The sequence below is a fragment of the Colossoma macropomum genome, unplaced genomic scaffold (genome assembly GCF_904425465.1).
Source record: "Colossoma macropomum unplaced genomic scaffold, Colossoma_macropomum, whole genome shotgun sequence".
Classification (NCBI taxonomy): Eukaryota; Metazoa; Chordata; class Actinopteri; order Characiformes; family Serrasalmidae; genus Colossoma; species Colossoma macropomum.
The window spans coordinates 30455090-30475246 of record NW_023494789.1 but is presented as its reverse complement, the minus strand read 5'-3'; the positions used below and the strand labels follow the sequence as shown (position 1 = coordinate 30475246).

Genomic DNA, 20157 nt, shown 5'->3' with positions numbered 1-20157 from the left:
AGAGAGTTCTAATATTCTACACAACATCCATTGTGTTAATTTAAGTGTTGCTGAACACAATTCAACATTTATGTAAAAATTCACTTCTATTGTTCTTCAAAACCCTAGTATGCTTTAATGGTTTGATTTTGTCTTGTTACTTTTTATTTTTCAGATGGCTGATTAAAATAAAATGACCTGAAACAATATCTGTAGACGCTTCAGAGGATGCTGAAGAAAGGAGGGCTTTAGAGTTTTAGAGAATAAATCCTGCTGTAGTTGAAGTGTCTTAATGACTAAGAAATTCATGATCAAGCCAGTAGATACAGGGAGATAATAGTGCACTCAGTTCACAATGTGTTGTTTTTAGGTGGCACCAAGTTTGCTGTGAGCTCATGCACAGAACATGTTAAATCTCTTAAAATTAAAATGGGTTGAATTTAGTCTGTATAACCAGAGCCAAGTCAAAGATATCATATTTAGTAGCAAACTGCACTTTGCAAGGGTTTTGTTACAAGAAGAATAGATATCAAGTCTCAAATTGTAAGATATGATAATGATTTTGCAGTTTGTTGAGGATTATGAATATACAGTGTATATCTGTTAATTCCTTCCAACTTACACGTTTGAGAGGATTCTACCTAAAGCCAAAACCCCTAAAGCAGCAAACAGATGACACACAGTTTTTTTTTTAAGGACTGCAGATCTGTAGATCTAGCTGTGAAATTGTCTGTTCCGGAAGGTAGGAGTCTTTTTGTGTGATCTCAGTTGGTTCTCCTATAGATGCTTCTGCTTTGGCCAGCCATTACAGCACCTCTTCAGGCTCACTGTGGATTCCTTAAAAGATTCTTTTACTGCCACAAAGGGGTATTTGGTCCTCTGTGCTAAAGAACCTTAAAACAGCGCAGTGTTAAACCTGGAGCTTTTTCTTATAAGGTCATAACACTGTATGCATATTTAGAGTACTTTCTTCGTTATGTCTCCGCTCAATCCCTGGAGCTGAACCTGCTTTCCTTATTGCCTCGGAGTCAAAAGTTCATTTCCTGTGCAGAGAGAAACAGGAAGGCAGTATTTATGGCATATTACAGTGACAACCTGCCAATCATGCTGTCTTTATCCCAGGATAAATAACCAGAGAAAATTTCCAAACTATTGCACAAAACGTTTTTATTTAAATATTTGTGTCATTAGTGCTAGTTTTAGAATGAAACTTTCATTCAACCAAAACAACTTTTTCTTAATTACATCATTGATCAATTAACTGAATCACTAGACCTTTTGAGTGACATTTATGTGTAGTCTTCAATGCCAGTGACTTCACTATGCATCTTAACCCTGACTACCAGTAAGTTTAGGTCTATGACCTAACTTATTATCCAGGTTATTCAGTTCTGCTGCAACAAATCCAGACTTCTTTGCATAGCTCATGTCAGCTGGAATCAAGGTTCAATAATTTAGGCTTCTATGCTGTTCTTTCTGCTCTGTAGAGCTGAGTCCATATATACTATATGTCCAAAAGTTTGTAGACACTTGTTTGTCAAATATTTCCTCTGAAATCAATGTTATTATAGGAAGTTTGTTCCCCTTTGCTGCAATAACAGCCTCTACTCCTCTGGGAAGACTTTACATTAGATGTTGGAACAATGCTTTGAGGATTTGTCTGCAATCAGCCACAAGAGCATTAGTGAGGTCAGGTACTGATGTTGGGTGATTAATTCTGAATCACAAACGCCACCCCAGCTCATCCCAAAGGTATTGGATGAAGCTTCATCACTTCAGAGAACGCAGTTCCACTGCTCCACAGCCAAATGCAACTCTAGAAAAATGCTTGGTGTTGGGCATGGTGTCCTTAGGCACATGTGTGGCTGCTCAAGAGTGTCCCATTCTGTTGGTCAGTGCTTTTCTATGGAGACTGTGTGTGCATAACTGAACACCTGTGACAGTAGTGGGTGCATCCTAAAGTAGCTGAATTCCTCATTAGAAGGGGTGTCTTGACACTTTCAGTGGTGAACCATGACTATTAGAACTACGCCATAAAAGTCAAAGCTCAAGGAAAAAAACAAGTGAAAAAACAACTCCGTGGTAATGCAAATGATCCCACTGTGGCCCTTTGGGATTCTAGTATGTTAGCACTAAACTAATGGTATGTCACATGAACATTTTTTAGTGATTCTAGACAATTGCAGACATCTAAAGCTTGTAAAAACATATTTCAAAATATATTCAAACATATTTGAATTTATTCCATTTATTTTTTATTTTAATCATATAACAGACATATTAACATGTATGTTGCTTCGTACACACCAGTTTTACAGAAATTCCTTCAGTAAGGAGCGCTAGCCTAGAGCAACCACTGCTGCTCCATTTCTAACTGGTTAGGCTATCACTCCCATTAGTCAGTAACATACCCAAGACTTCAAGAAGCATCTCACAAACCTGGTCCCACCCATTACAAATTACAATGTGATTGGTTGATTCCATTGTCACTCCATAGTTATGTTAGTGGTTAATCTGATGAGGCCTTCCGTTCAGTTCCTGAAGTCCTGACCAACAGGTGAGCTTGCATGGCTGTATACATCAGTTTTTTGTTGGCCATTTGAAAAGTTTTCCTCTTTTTGTTTCCAGCCAAAACTTAACAATGAAATAAGAGTAGTATTACAATACATGCAGAGTTTAAATATAACAAGTTTGATGATACCATTAAATAAAAATTAATATAGTTATGTATTATTTTTTGTTTTACAGAAATCATTAAGCCTTCTGGAAGGCCTAGAAGACCATGAGGGCCTCAAATCCTTAATTCTGCTGAATAATTCTTAATGAAGACCTTTAGTTAAGCAATAATCACTGTCTTAAAGAGATGATGGTGTGTGTGTGTATGGGTGTGTGTGTGTGTGTGTGTGTGTGCATGAGTGTGTTCACACAAATGTCTGAGTGTGTGTGTGTTTGTGTGCATCCAAAAAATCAGTGCACATTTGATTGTGTTTGTGTCTTTAATATGTGTGTGACCTTGTATGTGTGTTTGTGTGTTTTGTGGATGTGTGTGTGGGTGTGTGTGTGTTTTGGATGTAGCAATGTGGCATGAATAACCCGTAACCCCTCCTTTACCCACAGTGCCTTGCAGGCCTGGTTTTCACCACATCAGGATACACTGCTGCTTGCTGAATTCCGGTGTGAAATGGAGCGCTGGTGCACCGCAACGTGTGTGTTCTACACACACATTCCTTTCCAAACTGAGGGACAGGTGCCTCCAACGGACACTCACACACACACAAACACATCCAGAAACTACTCACATGCAAAGATGCTTTACTGTAATAACGCACAGCTTGTAGTATTCACAGTTGCACAGTCTCTTAGATTAGATTAACATGCATGAATAACATGCATATCTCAAGCTTTTGCCTGTGCATAATCATTCTTATTCACAAAGTCAACTGGCTACATATTCTATAACTCCAACCAGCTACACATTATTTCTGCATTTAATCTGAGTGTTTAGCCATAACGCACATAGGCACACACACACATGCACACACGTGTGCATACACACACACACACACACACACACACACACACATACACACATGCAATCACACTCTATTTCCTTTGAGAAAGTGTATGATTGAGTTGTGAGCTGTGTGAGAAAGTGTGATTGGATGAGTGATGTGATTGAGTCAGGCCAGAAGCAGAGGTTTTCTCTCTCTCATTTCTAACCCAAAGCTGCCATCTCCTGGCCATAATGATTAAGACATACCTTTCACACTGTATCCAAGCTCACCCTGGGTTCCTGACTCATGGCCACTTTCATAATCCAGCCTGTGTCTCCTGACAGGCCCAGCTAGAAATTCCACTTAATTGCACTGTACAATAAAATGGTGCTAAGTGCTGCCAGTGTTTATAGACAGCAATATAGCTTCACATGGCTAATTCACATTTTGAAATAATGCAGTCTAGTTTAGGGTGTTCATAATTTGCCTGACCACTTATCTTCTATGCAGCTCTGTGTTTGTGTGTGTGTGTTTTTTGTGCCTGTGTGTGTGTGTGGGTGTGTGTGTGTGCTGTCATCTTTAAGGGGATGTGCTGGGTAACTGTAGCCCGCTCTGGGTTTCCGGACTGGGTGCCTGCAGACTGCCGGTTCCCCTTCACCTTTCCTTCTATCTCTCTCTCCATCACTCCATCTATCTCTCTATCACAGCAGCCAGGCACTCAGCCAGGATACTGTGGTGACAGTAGAGCAGGCTTCCGCTGCAAAGCGCCCAGCTATACACTGAGGAGGACAGTGGAGTGATGTGGAGAAAGCTGTCTGACAGCACAGCACTGTTTACTTATCATCTCAGTCAGCAGGTCAAAAGTGGTCAGTCGTGAACTCAGTACACATCTTCAGCTTAAAATCCCTGAACAAACTTAAAATGCCTGAACAGTGAAGCTCTGCCAAATAAAAAGCATTTTTCTTCAACTTTTATTGTAAAATCCAGAAGCCACTAGATTTCCCTGTTAATTCAGTTCAAAATTAATTTATTCATCTATTCACAAATGCCCTTATAAGGCCCATATCCTGCAGTTTTCTTGTACTTTTTTTTACTTGTACTATTTTTTTTTCATTAAGGTCCACTTACAACATTTGTGTGGTTTTATGTATCAAGCGTCTCTTTATCTCTTAGAGTTAAACAGGCTGTTTTTGTGACTGTGTCTGAAACTGTTATAAGAAAATCTCTGTTCTGATTGGCTGTCCTGTACTGTATCTCATTTAAAGGGCCGTCCTGGCTGAAACATTACCTATAACTTAGGGAGAAATGGGCAGGGCTGCTGTAGGCTAAACATCATGGAACGAATGTATTAAAATGGGCTGCTTTTGCTGCACAGTTTCCATATATGGACTGTGTGGACTATGCAGTAAATGGTATGCTTTTAAAACTTCAACAGTGTTCTCAGAAAAGTGAGGTAAATTTGCTTTTCCATGTTCCAGGCCCTTTATATCTGATCCTTAGCAATTGCTCACTATGCACATTTATCCCTTCACCAGACTCTCCTAGTTAGGGCAGTTTACAGGATGTGCCATCAGTAGAAGACACAATGACGCATATAATAGATGTCTTTGTGGTCCCTTATAACTCAAGGACAAGGGCTTCAACAAACATCCAGGACAACTAGAAAGAGCAAAAATATATAAAGACAGATGACTAAATGACTCAATATATTAAGACAGATGCTCTAAAGCAGGGGTGGCAAACTCCCAGATTTTCATTGATTAAAGGGGCCTTCCAGGAGTGCTGGAGATGTTAAGCACTGGAGATTCAGCTTCATCTAGTGGTCAGTCCAAGAAGTACTCTCTCATGGTGAGGTTCTCTCATGGTAAGGCCTCTGGACAGTTGGCACTGAATGTTTTTGGATTGAACAACTTCTAGATAGGTTGTACAATGTGTAGGCATGTTTTTGAGCTGTTTGTAATGGCAGCGTGATAATTTAAGGAGTCATGGTTGTTGGTGGCCTGCAGGTCAAACTATGTCATTAAATGATCTACAGCAAGAGGGGAATAGTTTGAATGTGCAAGCAACACAGTGGGTTGATGGTCAAGTTACAGTCAAAGATACAGTCAAAAAGCTACAGAAAGAGTTTAGAGTAGAAAATAAGAAATAACAGTATTAGAGAATGATGATGTCAATTATAGTAAAGAAAAGTGTAGAGACAGGGATAGACACAGAAGTAATGTGGAGTCATTTTTCCCTAAATTATTTTGCCTAAACACTTAGTTCAAAAGCCTTTTTTTCTTGAAAGGTGCTTTTATTACTACTTGTCATCTGTTCTCATCTGAGATGTGATATTTGTTGCAGAACTTAACAGAAACTACAGTTCAGTAAGTCATGCTAAGTTAAAGTGGGTTGCCTTGCTTTATCATAATTGCCTCCATGCATCATAGATGCAACCATATACGCTACAGATAGCTAAATGCCAGAATTGCAGATAATTTTAGTTTTCCTGCCTTCGGAAAAAAAATCTTCAAACCATAAAATTATGTTTTGGTGAAAAATCGAATTCACACAATTTTGCCCTTATCTCAAATATAGTTGATCAGCCAAGACATATTTGGTCTCTGAAGTTTGTTTCTTTACTTTTGCACTAAAGCTATGAGGCTAATGTAGCTAAAGAGCCATGGAAGCTTTATCTTGAATGCCTGCATTTTCACATACTTGCCTTAAAATGCGTTTTGATAGAGAACAGTATGTCATACAGCAGTGGCAGCTGTATGATTAGGCCCAGCAGGCTTTTGTCATCCACTTTTATCACTGTTCCACCCAAAATGACTGCTTAAATCTATTTTGATATTAAAATATTTAAATAACTAAACTGAAAACACAAATAAAATGCAGTGGATAAATATTTTAAATTCTATTTTTAGCATTAACAATCAAATTCCAGTTTAACCAATATCCATAACTATGGGGTGTTTGCTAACCTCAGCATAACTCAAAAGCTTGTCAAAAAAGACCATCACTCCCCCATATGAATAAGTGTCAGAAACCACATAAATAAGTCTATGTAAGCTTACTTAACAAATCAATGCAGTGTAAGGCAGGTGTATGATGATTTAGGCATGCTGACTGAAAGTTTGAAATTGGTGTAAATAAGCTTCCATTACGTGTCAGCTCCAGCCCAAAACTAAAGAAGCAAACTTTAGATGCCAAACATATCTTGGCTGATTGACCCCAAGTGGAAGGTTATGTAATTACTGCTTAAATAAAACCATTGACATTGCATTTACGAGTGTGCATCCCTGTGTGTCTGTGCCTTCGTGTATGAGTGTATGCATGTGTATGTTGGTGAGTGTATGTGAAATATCGTATCTGGTTGCTAGTCAGCAGATCAGAGGCGTGTGGTATTAATAGATACTCAGAGCTTGTTCAACAGACTGGCAGCTCATTGTGAATCCAGCTAAAACGGGTCCACTCCACAGTGTACACACTGCTTTCTATATCTCTTTCTCTCTGCCACTTAAACACTCCTCTGCTGCACATGCATAAACACATACACACGCACACACACACACTCTTACATTCTCCTCCATGCATGTTATCTAAATAATGGGTTCCAAACCCTGGTTCTGGAGTACTGCCGACTCTGCACATTTTTCGACTTTTTTTTTTCACCCACTTAAGCTCAAGAACTGATTAATTGACTGATTAGTTGGATCAGGCATGTTTGGGGAACGGATCAGGGAAAACATGTGAAATGTGCATTGCGGGAGGTCCTCCAGGGCCAGGCTTGGAAACTGTTCTAAATCTTGGATCAAAAGATGACCCTACTGATGACATGGTATGAATTTGTGTCAGAGTGTGTGTTTTCTTGATAGTTTCATCTGAAACTATTTCTAAGGTGCGATGCAAGTGCAGAAAAATACAAGTGCTGCGGCCACCGCGGTTGGCGCTGATGTTCTTCTCTCAAATGAGAGACAAACCACAGTACTCATCCACAGTTTACTGTCAACCTTTCCTTCAAAGTGAAGATAAAGAGTAATGTGCATCGGCTCCACTGAACATCTCCCAGCATAGTTTTGGCTTGGCTGTCTGTTAGCTGGAGACAGATCACAAATGGTCAGTGGTTTGCAATGACTTCAGTTTTGGAGGCAATATTTCATGTTTAATCACCTGCTGTATTTGTGCAACTGTACTGTATTTATGGTTTATGGTTTATTGTGAGGAGAAAGAAAAAGTGGAGTAGAGTGTGGAGCACATGAAGAAACAAAGCTGTTTTAATACATATTTAAACTGCTCAGCCAAAAATCACATCTTCACAATTTTGATTGTGTGGTCTGTTCTTATGAGACAACGTTCTCTATTAAAACAATGGCTTATATTCTTGCTTTAGACGTGCAAAGTTCTTTTGTCCATTTTTATAGGTAGTAGTTTATCATACAGTGTCAGATACTATATAAATAAGTCTATTTGAGATTATTTAACAACTCAACACTGTCTGAGGCAAGTGTGTAATGAGGTAGACCCTTTGTAGCTACTAGTGTTGTTGTGGTGTCATCAAACGCGCCAGGGCTGGTGTTGTAACATCACATATAATTATCTTTCAAATACACCATACACGTGAACACACAATGTAATATAATGCAATTTCTGTGCAAGTTTATATCCCAAATGTCTTTGTACACTTCTGAATTCATGATCACATCAATGAACAAAATGTCACAAACATCACCGTCAGAAAAACAGCCCTAGACTTTTTTGTTTCCACTTCTGTGCTTTACACTACCTTTAGTGCAGTCTTCTTGAAATTCTTCTCCAGATGTTCTTTACACAAAGTGTCTACCATCAGTTTGTTGTTGTGCTAAAAGTATGTTAAGTAACCTAAAGAACTCCATTGAAGTTTACCAGTGGTTAAAGTACCCAAATACTTTTCGGGCCACTGTGTCTCTGCTGATCAGCTACATTTGGAATAAGGAGAAAAATGTGTGGATGTAATTTTTTGCCAAACTGTTGACATGGTGAGAGATCTTTAAGTTCAGTGAGGGCTCCTATATACATATGCACATTTTTGCTTCCCTTCACCACAACGACTAACTTCCCTATAACACAGTGACATAAAGAAGATGTTTGATTTGTATAACATGTAACTATGTTTTCTAGATGCAAATGTGATAAACCATCACCTTCATCAAACAAAAGGCATAGACATCAGAGTCACACACTTATTAAGACCCTACACTTAATCTGCCACTCATAGACTTTTATTAATTTCATAAATTTGTCCATAACTTGGATATTGTGACTTAAATATAACATTGTAACATTGGTGACAACTGTTAATACTTTACATACATATATTTTAATGGAATATAAAGAGTTTAAAAGTAACATTACATAATGAGTGTTTATCTGTGTGGGGAAGAAAGTCATTCAGGGCCGTTTGGGTCGTGTCTTCATCTCCACACTCTTGAATGAGTATCTCTCTCCAGTGCGAGAGTCAGTGAGGATGTACCAGGTGCCCCAGTAGATGCCATCTGTGATTCCACTGTAGCGTCCGCGGTAATAACGGCCATTCAGATTGGCAGCCAGGCAAGAATCGAACCACCAGCCTGCGCCATAGTAATGAGCGCAGTTTCCAGTTACATAGCGATCGTGATCCCGGTCGTGTGTGCTGAAAGCTCTGCCATCGTGGTTGTAGCGTTTACTGTAACTGAGGGCGTTACCAGCATCTCCACGATATTCTTGCGCAGTCAGACGGAACCTGCCAGGTAGAATGGAAACAGAGCAGAAAGAGACAGTTGTTGTGTGTACTGCTGTATTGAACAGTTGACAGTCTGTTTGTATGTGCAAGAAGAGTACAATCTCTGTCTGTGTGCAGTTAAAGCAAGATTTTGGTGAAAAATTTAACAGCAAATATATGCTACTGTTCAAAAGTTTGGAATTTTCAATAATATAAAAAAAGGTTTCAGTTTCAGACAAATGCATAAAATGATTCTAATATGCTCCTCCTCTAGATCTTCACAAGTTTGAAATAATCAGGATTAGTTAGAGTGGAGGGCATGGGTGTCTTTCCTCAGAAAAAAAAGTAAATGATTACACAATTTTCTGCAATTAGACACATTCGAACACTTTTTTTTTTTAAAAAAACTTTGTTAAATCAGTTTTTGCACCTCTATACCCATAGAATTCTCCCAATTTATATGTTACACTCTTAAAAGAATGGTTGCATGATTAAAGGGTTCTTTGCCTCATGAAAGGGTTGATGGAGAATGGACTGTAGATGGTTCTATATAGAATCTTTTAGAAAAGGATTCTATATAGCACCAAAAAGGGTTCTTCTATTGTTACAAGCTTGACATTATAACAATAGGAAAAACCTTTTTGGTGTTATAAGGAAAAGGTTCTATATAGAACCATGTACAATCATTCTCCATCACTCTGAAGAATCATTTTACAGTGCAACAAACCCTTTAATCATGCAAAGAGTTCATTGAGAGCTCATGGTTCTATACAGAGCCATTTATCTAAAGAATCCCTTGAAGCACCATGTTTTTTTAAGAGTGTAGGGTAACGTTATTATTACCATTATTGTCATTATTCTTATTATTATCATGTTATTGTTGTTGTTGTAAGAATAATCATTTAGCTATTCACTTATCTTTATCCTTGCTTTACACAGATCAGCAGCTTTAACTGCATGATCATCAATTCATTGGTCTGAAATGGTCATATTAAAGAGGGAACAACTCTTTCAATTTAATCTGTAAACATTCCCATGAACAAAAAACAGTCTACACTCTTAAAATAGATGGTTCTTCAAGGGTTTTAGTAGAGGCAGTGGTTTTAGTTAGAACCATGAGTTCTATATTAAACCATTTCATGTTTAAATGGTTCTTTGCATGGTGAAATAGTTCTTCAGATTGATGGAGAATGTGCTGTGTATGGTTCTATGTAAAACCTTTTTGAAAATGGTTCTATATAGCACCAAAAAGGGTTCTGCTGTTGTTAAGATGTCAAGTTGTTGGTATACAATACATTGTCCATTAATCTGAAGAAAGTGACAGTGGTAATAAACAGTGCCAAACATTCACACAGCTTTCCTTCACCAGTTTTAAATAGGACGCCACTCTATCACAAGTCACGACTAGCTAGCAAGCTAGAAACAACTGGACTGAGGGATGGCTACTTACTTTAGCTGCTACTAGCCATAGCCAACTATCTTGCAAGGCAAATTATGCCTGTATTCCTTAAATGCACTTAAGTGTGTATAACTAATTGCATTTCATTTTCACAATTTGAAAAAGAGACTGATGCTCTACTAACCATTTTAGTAACACACCGTTTGCTGTTCAACCACCCAGCACTGATACACACTTGAGTGCTGTGTGTGTCTGTACCTGCTGCTGCAAACCAATTTCATTCAGCAACTTTTGTAAGAAACCAGTAAAGTAGGGAAACAAGGATTTATGATTTATGACATAATTAGAAGAAAACATTCATACAATGATTGTAATTACATACCTATCCCAGTTTTAATGGGCATGACGCCCCTGCCCTCATCCAGTGAGAGAATGAATATATATTTTATACTACATATAGTTTATTAAATTCTTAGCATTTTAGTAACAAATTGTAACTTGGTTTAAAACCTACATGCCTTCTTTCATTTGTATATTGTTTAGTCTTTCTGCCCCCAGCCCACCACAAACATTGCACATTGCATTAACTTCCATTACTAGTTAGCTACATTAGCCTCACAGCTCCAGCGCAAAAACTAACAAAGCAAACTTCAGACACATAATGTGTTTTGTAGTGTTTTGACTGATTGATTATACTTGAGGTAAGGGGGAAACTGTGTATGTTTGATTTTCCGCTATTTTGTTTTTTTTTTCCTAATCTCTTGACAAATTCAGTTGTAAAGAGTATTTTAATCAGCTGAGGTGTATTTCTAAATTGAATTCAGTCTTCTCAGTTCATGATCTGGAGGTAGTTTTAGGTGCTTTTATTATAACACACTTTGATTATTGCAATTCTCTCTACATGGGAGTCAGTCAGTCCCCACTTGTCCAAAATACTGCCGCTAGACTCCTTACTGGCACAACTAAAAGAGACAGCATCTTACCTGTCATGGCTTCTCTACATCAGCTTCCCATCAAGTATAGAATCAATTTTAAATTTTTACTGTTTGTTTTCAAGGCAATACATGGTCTGGCCAAACAGTATATTTGTGATGTGATTAGTCCTTACTCCTCCGGCACGTCCCTCTGATCCGCCAATACATTACTGCTCACAATCAAACCCTCTCAGGAGATTATGCAGTTTCAGTAGCCGCCTGAAGATTGTGGAATAATTTACCTATTAATGTGAGATCTACATCAACCCTTGCTGACTTAAAATCTTAGCTTAAGACTTGTCCTTTTTTTCTTGGCATGTGACTGTGTCTGTGTAATTTTATGCACCCAGTTCTTCTAAATTAATTTTTTTTTTATGGACGGTTTCATCTTCTTTTTATCTTTTATTGCATTTTGCATTTTATTGTTTCAAAATATTTTTCATGCAGTACTATTAGTATGTGTTTGCATTAATTGCATTCATGTATTCTCTATACCTCTGGTTCTCTCCTGCCACTTTAAATTTGTTGTAGGTGGCGTGTCGTGTCTGTTGGTGCCAGTCTTGGAGTGTGATGCGGAGTGTGTGTTGTCCATTGGCTGTGAGAGCGTGAAGGACTGCATTCCCCAACCAGTGCTCCTTCTGTGCAGAGCCGAAGCCATCTCGATACTCTCTCCACGTCCGGTTAAAGTCCACTTGTCCGTCAAATCTGCGCTGAAAAACTGTCCACCCCCCGCCCGCAGACTCCATATCACACACAGCCTGCAGTGAGAAAGATGAATGAGATACATAATGTGTGTGCTTATGTGCATGGGTCTGTTTCTTTCTTTCTATAGGTTGTCTTCATTAATATTCATACTATGCACTGCTGTGAAAAAGTCAGAGACCAACCTTTCTGTTTATTTAATTTCCAGTCATGTTTCAGTGTCATAAAAAAACAGAAAGTATAATATCAATCTGTCAGTGTTGAATTAGTCCATCCTTCCAATGTGATCTCCTTACAAAAGCTTCCCAAAGGGTTTCTGATATTATCTTCTCCTTTGAGGCGATACTAACATTCACACAAGCAACTACCCAAACACATCTTAGGTTCCTTGCAAATTTCTTCCTCATGGGCTTCTGAAATGGCTAAAGGAGATATTTTTGAGAAGATTAAGAGAAATCCACTTGCATAAGGAAGGGGAATTTCAAAGGAAAACAAGTGAAAAAAAACAGGAATTTCACAAATTGGAGTTTTAAAAAAAGCAGACAACTTAATGCTATGGGTCTGAAAGGATGTGTAGCTGTCAAGAAGCCCTTACTAAGAAAAAGAAATAGACAAAAAAAAAAAGAAACACTGCCCTAGAGCACTGAAACTGGACATCTGAGATGCAGCGTAAAGTTTGTGATGGGAGTCTAAATTTGTAATTGGGATTAACTGATCATGAGAAGCAGAAAATGCAATTAACCTGACTGAATTTTGGAGGTATAGAAAAATATCCCTGCAGATTTCTTAGAAAAACTGAAAGCAAGTCTCCTGAAAAGAATGGAAGCTGTAATAAAGAAAAAGGGTGGAGACTAAAGGTATGTTTTTCTGTTGCTGAATGACTTGTACTTAATGACTGTTTATGCTGGAAATTCAATAAATGCAAGGGGGGTCTCTGACTTTTGCACAGGTCCAATGTGGCACAGTTACAGTGGATATTTCATGACTTTAAACATAGTTTTGAGGGATTTTGGAAGCATTGCACTGATTGATTTATGTGCATGTGGTTGTACCTCTAGTGCTGGTTGTTGAGGGTCTGGCTGTATGGTGTAAATTCCATTCTCTTTAACTCCTAACTGAAAGATCTCATAGCAGTCGTGAGGATAAAGGCCTGCAGAGGGAGCCACTACCAGAAACACACATGAGTGAAATACACATAGCACCCAGTGACAAATACTACACTTTAATTAATTACAGGATTGGTTTTCTTTTCATTATTATTATTATTATTGTTATTGTATCATTATTTTTATTATTATTACGATGTGCTTACAACAGAAAGTACATACTGTGGCTTGTAGATTTTCCAAAAGAAGCATAAGAAAGTGAGGACAAAAGGTTAAGACGAAAATTACCTTGACAGAGCTTCATGGATTTTAATGAGTGTGTGTATGTGTACCTGTAGGAGTCTGTGGTGCAGTTGTGGAGGCAGACATCGTGATGCTCTTTAGCAGCAGCAGCAGATCTTTTTCTCCATTTCTCCCCACAGCTGCACCCTCTGAGAGACAGACAGAGGGAGGGGGTTGTGCAGGTGGTCTGAAGCTGTTTGATTTAAAGGCTGGTTTGTGAGGCTGTGACAAGGTTATATAAAGATTGCACAAAGGTTGTTCATTGGTTGAATGGAGGCTGTTTAAGGGTCAGTTCTTGCTGCGGACTCACATTCCTGAGAGTACTACAGCCATCAGCCTCTGTTTACTGTGTGTGTGTGTGTGTTTGTTGCAGGGGTATGTTTTAATTAATTGATGGTGGTATGAGGAAAAGGTACTCAAGGCAGTGAAAAAATTCCACAGACCCCTTTTCTTCCTGAGCAATTAGCAGGGGTACAAACATCATTGGTCTTTCACAATTTAAAGTTTTCTTCTTATCCCTAATATAGTAAATCAGCCAAGACATGTTTGGTGTTTAAAGTTTGATTCTTTAGTTTTGCATTGATGTTAATCAGGCGTGTAGCCACCAGGTTAACATCTTGCAAACATCATGTCTAAATCATCACATGCTTCACAAACCAGATTGAGTTGTAAAATAAGCGCACATACACTTCTTTATGTTGGTACTGAGACTATGTGAGATTTTTTTTTTTAATGACCAAAAGTACATACAAAATTCACACTTTGGGTGCTGCACTTTTAGCTACAGTACCGTGCATACAGAAAATTACACAAAAGCCTCAACAACTAAATATAATATCACATTTTGTCAGCATTTAGTGTGTCCACTTTTTGCCTTTGTTACAGCTTTCATTCTTTTCGGGAGAAATCTACAGTGATATTTTTCAGGCCTCCAAAGTTTAGTCTTAAAAGTTTGTTGCATTTTCTGTTTCTCACAATCCAAGCAATTCTAGATACATTCAATCGTGTTGAGGTCTGGACTGTGAGGTGGACAGTCTGTTATTCTGAGAACACCAGCAGCTTCTTTGTTTGATTGGCAAAACTTTTTCTGTTTTGTCTATTTCCTTTTCACAGTAACAGCTTCTTGGCTGCACATCCTTTCAGACTCATAGTGTCTTCTCACAATGGAAGGATGAACAGAAACACCTGTGGATTCTTTCAGACCTGAAGCAAGAATTGAGCTTGATTTTCTCTCTAAAAGATGAAAGCTTTAGGTACTGTTTATCTGATGGTGACCGTTTTGGTGGTCAACCAGGTCTTGCATGGTTGTTAGGAGTCCCATTTTCTCAATATCTTTTGAACTCCAGTTTTGCAAACTCCTGTTTTTCCACTTATTTTTCTTTGACTTTTTTCTTCCTTATGCAAATATTTCGTAAAAATATTGATGACTTGTACTTGATAGGCATTAGTGATGTGCTTCTGTTCCTTTTTTACAGAAAACAGCATTGTGCAAGTGTCAGAAACCACATAAACCTCTGTTTGAGATTATTTAACAACTTGGCATAGTTTGAGGCAAGTGTGACGATTTAGACAGGCAGTTTGCATGATGCTAACTGGGTAAGCTTCCATTACTTTATCTACATTAGCCTTGTACCTCCAGTGCAAAACTAGAGAAGCAAACTTCAGACACCAGACATGTTTTCACTGATGGACTACATTTGGGGTAAGGAGAACTTTTTTACTCAGAAAGAAAAGTTGAATGAAAGCACACAAAGTGACCATGTGGACCAAGTGGAGATTGTTTTACACTGACCTAGCCTGCTGGCCATGTCTCTTAGCCTCTGACTGTGGCAGTGCAGGTCACACTCGGTTAGGACTGCGGTCATTAGAGCCAAAATGGCCGCCAGTGAGTCAGATCCATCACCTCGATTGCCTGTGGCTGGCTCATACTGTTTCATACAACGCTGCAGCTGCACCAGACGCTCTGAGATGGCAGATGCCTAGAGGACAAAAATACAGAGCAAGGGACCTTGTTCAGTTGAGGGTGACACATTCTGCAAACACAATATTCAAGTGTAAATAGTGACACCTGGAGTGTTTAAAGAGTTACTTGATTCCCTTCAGTTTAGTCAGGAGGGCTGAAGGCAATAATTTAATAAACGTATTGTAATTTATATCATTTTTACAAATAGTGTACCCAGCATATAATTGTCAAGTGTGCTCTGTTTTCCACAATTACATACATAAATCACAGTCTAGTTGTAAACAGCAGGGCCTAAATCATCTACCACATGTCTACAATTTGAATCAGTACATTGCCAAAATGTATTTCGTTAGTTGTGATGTTCCCTGTTCTAAAACTCACAAGATATAATTCAAAATCATGTCATACTTCACACTTATTAGTGTTTTGTTGTTATCAGACACAGTAACAGTTTTTCAGTGCTATGACATCTAGGCAGTTGTACATTCCACAATACACTTAAATTAATAAAGTGCTGAAACAAAACTTTCATACAGTCGCTGTTGTGGCAAAACTTTGCATCTCCAAAATAGTAACATTACTTAACTTTGAAATGGAAGGGCAACTGGCTTTTTTAAATACCTTAAAAAGTTGATATACAAGGTTTGTTCCAGCAACGACAATATATTCCTAGAAAACACTTCTAGCCTTTTGTGGAAATGTGGAGTAAAGTAGAATTCCACAGTTTTTCCAATATCTATGCTAAGATGTAAACAAAGTCCTTCAGGATGGTTTGATGTGAAATGCTCAGTTTTAGAGAAATGGAGAGTCAGAATTGCTCAAAGTGGTAATGATAGGAACCAGACACCTGAAGAGTTTAATATCTCTAAAAGCTTCCTCACACTAAGTTATTGCATGAAATGGATATAAATACTCTATCTGAGACAATGTTTTATGACAGTTTTTCGATAAGATTTTGGCCTAAACTGTATTTTTTACAATCCGTATATACAAGACATGCATGCAATGCATTGTAAGGCAAAATAGTCACCAAAGAAAACGATGAGAGACATGTAGGTTCATTGGTTATTTTGGATAGTTAATAAAATTACCATATTTGCATTGCACACATCACAAACCCTGATTCCTATCACCACCATTGTATCTCTGCACCATTTCACAACTAACTCTGAATGACTTTGTTTCATCTCAACAAACTGAATTATGGAGAACAATCTGTAGATTTCCCCTTTAAGCCTAGGACTAAACTGTAATGCCAGTGGTGATTCATCATTGAAAAGCCTTTTCAACCTAGACTCAAGCTTAGACACAAATACATTAATTCTCTTGTCACTATCATCCTCGTTCTTGTAGAATCACACTTAAACAATTTAAAATCCGTTTGCAAACTCACCTGCTGGTTTCTTTGGCGGGTCTCCTGTGTTTTCCTGGACAGCATGACCTGGGTATTTGTGAGGTGCGCTTTTGGGGGTGATGGGGTTTCACTGCAGGCCCCCTCACACCTTCTGCTGGGGGGTCCGGCCACCAAACTGTCCCTCTGACTCCACACACATTCAGACATCATACACACACCCAGCAAAAGCCAGCGCAGAACGCACACACACCCACGCACACCGCTCAAGCCACTCATGGGAAAAAGAGAGGAGTTCAAATGACCCGTTGGACTGAATTAGTGTTGCCTCCTTTTCCTTCTTAGCGCTCCAGTGTCTGAATCAGTCAGTCTGTTTTTTCTCTTTCAAATCTGTAGTTGTTTTGTCCTCATTAGATGATGTATCTTCCCCTGTGTCTCTTTAAGTGTACCTTTATCAGACAGACTCACTCTCACTCTGCACTGCCTTTCACATTGTCTGTTTCTGTCTGCATCTCACTCTCTCTTCTGCTCTCTTTCTCTTTTATTTGATCTCCCCTTCCTTCCCTGTATCCCTCCCTCCCTCTCTCCCTTTACCTCCCTCTCTCTACCTCTCCTGTTAGTGAAGCTCCTTTGGCTCAGATTCCTAGATAACTGTGTTTCTTTGCTCTCTGACATGCAACAGTACCCTCCACTCACACACACACACACACACACACACATACACACACACACACACACAAACATACTGCCTGACTGATCACATAAATGAATTTCTGTCCTGCTCCTAAGATACACACACTCTTTCATTCACAAATTAAATGCACACACACACACACACACACACACACACACACACACTGACAGCTCCATACTTCTACACTGCCTGGTGTGTGTACTTTTGTGAAGTGTGTACTGTTTGTTGAGCTTGTTAAAAGTCATAAAGACTGAAAGAACAGAATTCCTCTTTTACATTTTACACTGGGTTTAACACATTCGCACACAAACAGACTTGGTTTTGTACAAAGTCAGGACATGAGGTTGTACATCTGTGCCATATGTACTATATACGTGTAAGGATCTATTTGTAGTAATAATCATGTCGGATATGTTTTAATAATAATGATGATTGATAATAAAGATTAATGGTTTTAATAATAATACTGTCCCACATATATTTTATATGTGTCCCATTTGTCCCATATATGCTGTCTATATTGTTATTATATATTTATATCTCTGTGTAATAGTATGGCCCATATATATTATATGTATACGTACCTCTGTGTAATAATACTATGCTCCATATGTATTATATGTAAATACCTACATAAAATAAGAATTTTCTAAGCCTAAACCTAACTTTAATCATAACCAAGAAGAAATTTTACTCTTTCAGTTTTAAACCTTGTAAAAAATGCACTTTATAAAGTCAAGACCTTTTTGCTGGGCCCCACATTGTAAGCTACCCCTGTTTTTCTCTGGTGTTATTAGAAAGTCAGGACATTTTTGTTCTGAAAAAGAAACACACACACACACGCACACACAGGCACACACCTTCTGAATGGAGTGACCTCCACTACACTTTGACCTCTGACCTTTCTCTGTCTAGAGGAGGAAGGTGCTAGACCTGTCCTTTGTGCTTTGGAGAGGTGTGTTTATTCTATGTGTGTCTGTGTATGTGTGTGTGTGTGTGTGTGTGTGTGTGTGTGTGAATTTGTTGAGGGTACAAAAAGTTTAGATAGGAGAGAATGATTAGCTCTAAGTGTAATACTCTTTGCTTTGACTACACTGTCAGAAGTTACTGAATGCTGAAGGATGTGCTTGGGCCCAGTTGTAACAGTTGTATTACAAATAATAAATATAGTCGTTCAACTCCAAAGATTAAGAGTCAAAATCTCTAAACAAAAACAAAACCTTAAACATGAACAAAGCATTAAAAGTTGTGTAATATGACAAAACTATGTAATATGAGAAGGGCTTGATCACAGGGTCTGATTGTAGTGAGATAAGATGAAGTGGTTAAAAAGTGGTTAAAAGACATGCACGCACACAAACACACACAGTAGAAGCAGCATATCAGCACTGATGGTTATCAGCACTGGACTGATATCAGCCGGAAACGCTGGATCTGATATCGAAGGTAAAAAAAAATTGCATCCGATCTGATCTCGTAACAAATCAAGCCTGAAATAGCTCACAATTACACAGTATGATTTTGGCTGATGTTGTAGGGGTTAATAAAGAGTTTGAGTAAATTGAATATGATAGCCTACTTTTACATGATAATTTTAAGTGAAATGCTTCATTTAAAAATAGCTCATTGTAAAACTTATGTAATGTTTTTTTTTTTTTAAGTACTGGATATCTGTCATTATCTGCCGATATTCAAGGTTTCAGTATCAATATCTGAAAAGAATGGAGTGGTATTGTGCCTTCTCTTACACTAAGTATGTATTCCTGCAATTGTGAGGGTTTCCCATTGATTTTCCATTTAAGACAAAAATGCACCAACAAAATCATGTTCATGGTTATCATCATCATCATCATCATCATCATCACTGGGAACAAATGCAAACACTGGATGGGATGGAACTAAGGAAGATTCAATCCACCTGAAAATCATCTGAGGGCTTAGAGACTACCAACATCCAACCTTTTGTACAAAGTTCTTAAAATGCTCAATGTCACAGGTTTGCTTCAGTGTGTATACTGACCTATAAATAGTGCAGAATCTTGAATATTTCTTTTTTCATTTTGTCATTGTGTGCATGCATGTACAGGAGTGCAAGTCTTAGGCACATAAGCACACTGCTTAAAACCATTTATCTGAGCAATAAATGTATTTTGCAGGTAAAAACACACATACATACACATAAATACAGTAATAAGATATATGAATTTCTTGTAAATTTCTTGCTGTGTTGTGAATTAGTTTAAAGAACTTTGCGATCCTCCTGGATGCCCTCAGCCATCGCATGGATGAATTCCATCAGCAGCACACTTGATTTAGCATTGATTAGCCCATCCAGGTACTGGATGATAACTACAAATAATACTGGTCTTCCATGAGGAGAGGTTTAGGAATTCTGAATGGAAAACACTGACCTCTATATAAATACTACTGATTGTATTAATGATATGTGTATTTATTATATAGTCTTTCACCGTCGAAATCACAAAGAATT

The 20157-nt window shown here is 38.2% G+C and overlaps 1 protein-coding gene across 1 annotated transcript; it reads right to left on the bottom strand.

Annotated features, from left to right (window-relative positions):
• Window positions 1–8885: 8885 nt before the first annotated feature.
• si:ch211-157b11.8 (fibroleukin) lies at window positions 8886–17747 on the bottom strand. Its single transcript, XM_036569583.1, has 6 exons — window positions 17015–17747; window positions 15451–15637; window positions 13709–13807; window positions 13323–13435; window positions 12064–12326; window positions 8886–9216 (listed from the first exon to the last, which is right to left on the bottom strand). Exons 1-6 carry the CDS (start codon window positions 17249–17251, stop codon window positions 8886–8888), a joined length of 1230 nt encoding a protein of 409 aa, XP_036425476.1. The 5' UTR covers window positions 17252–17747.
• Window positions 17748–20157: the final 2410 nt, after the last annotated feature.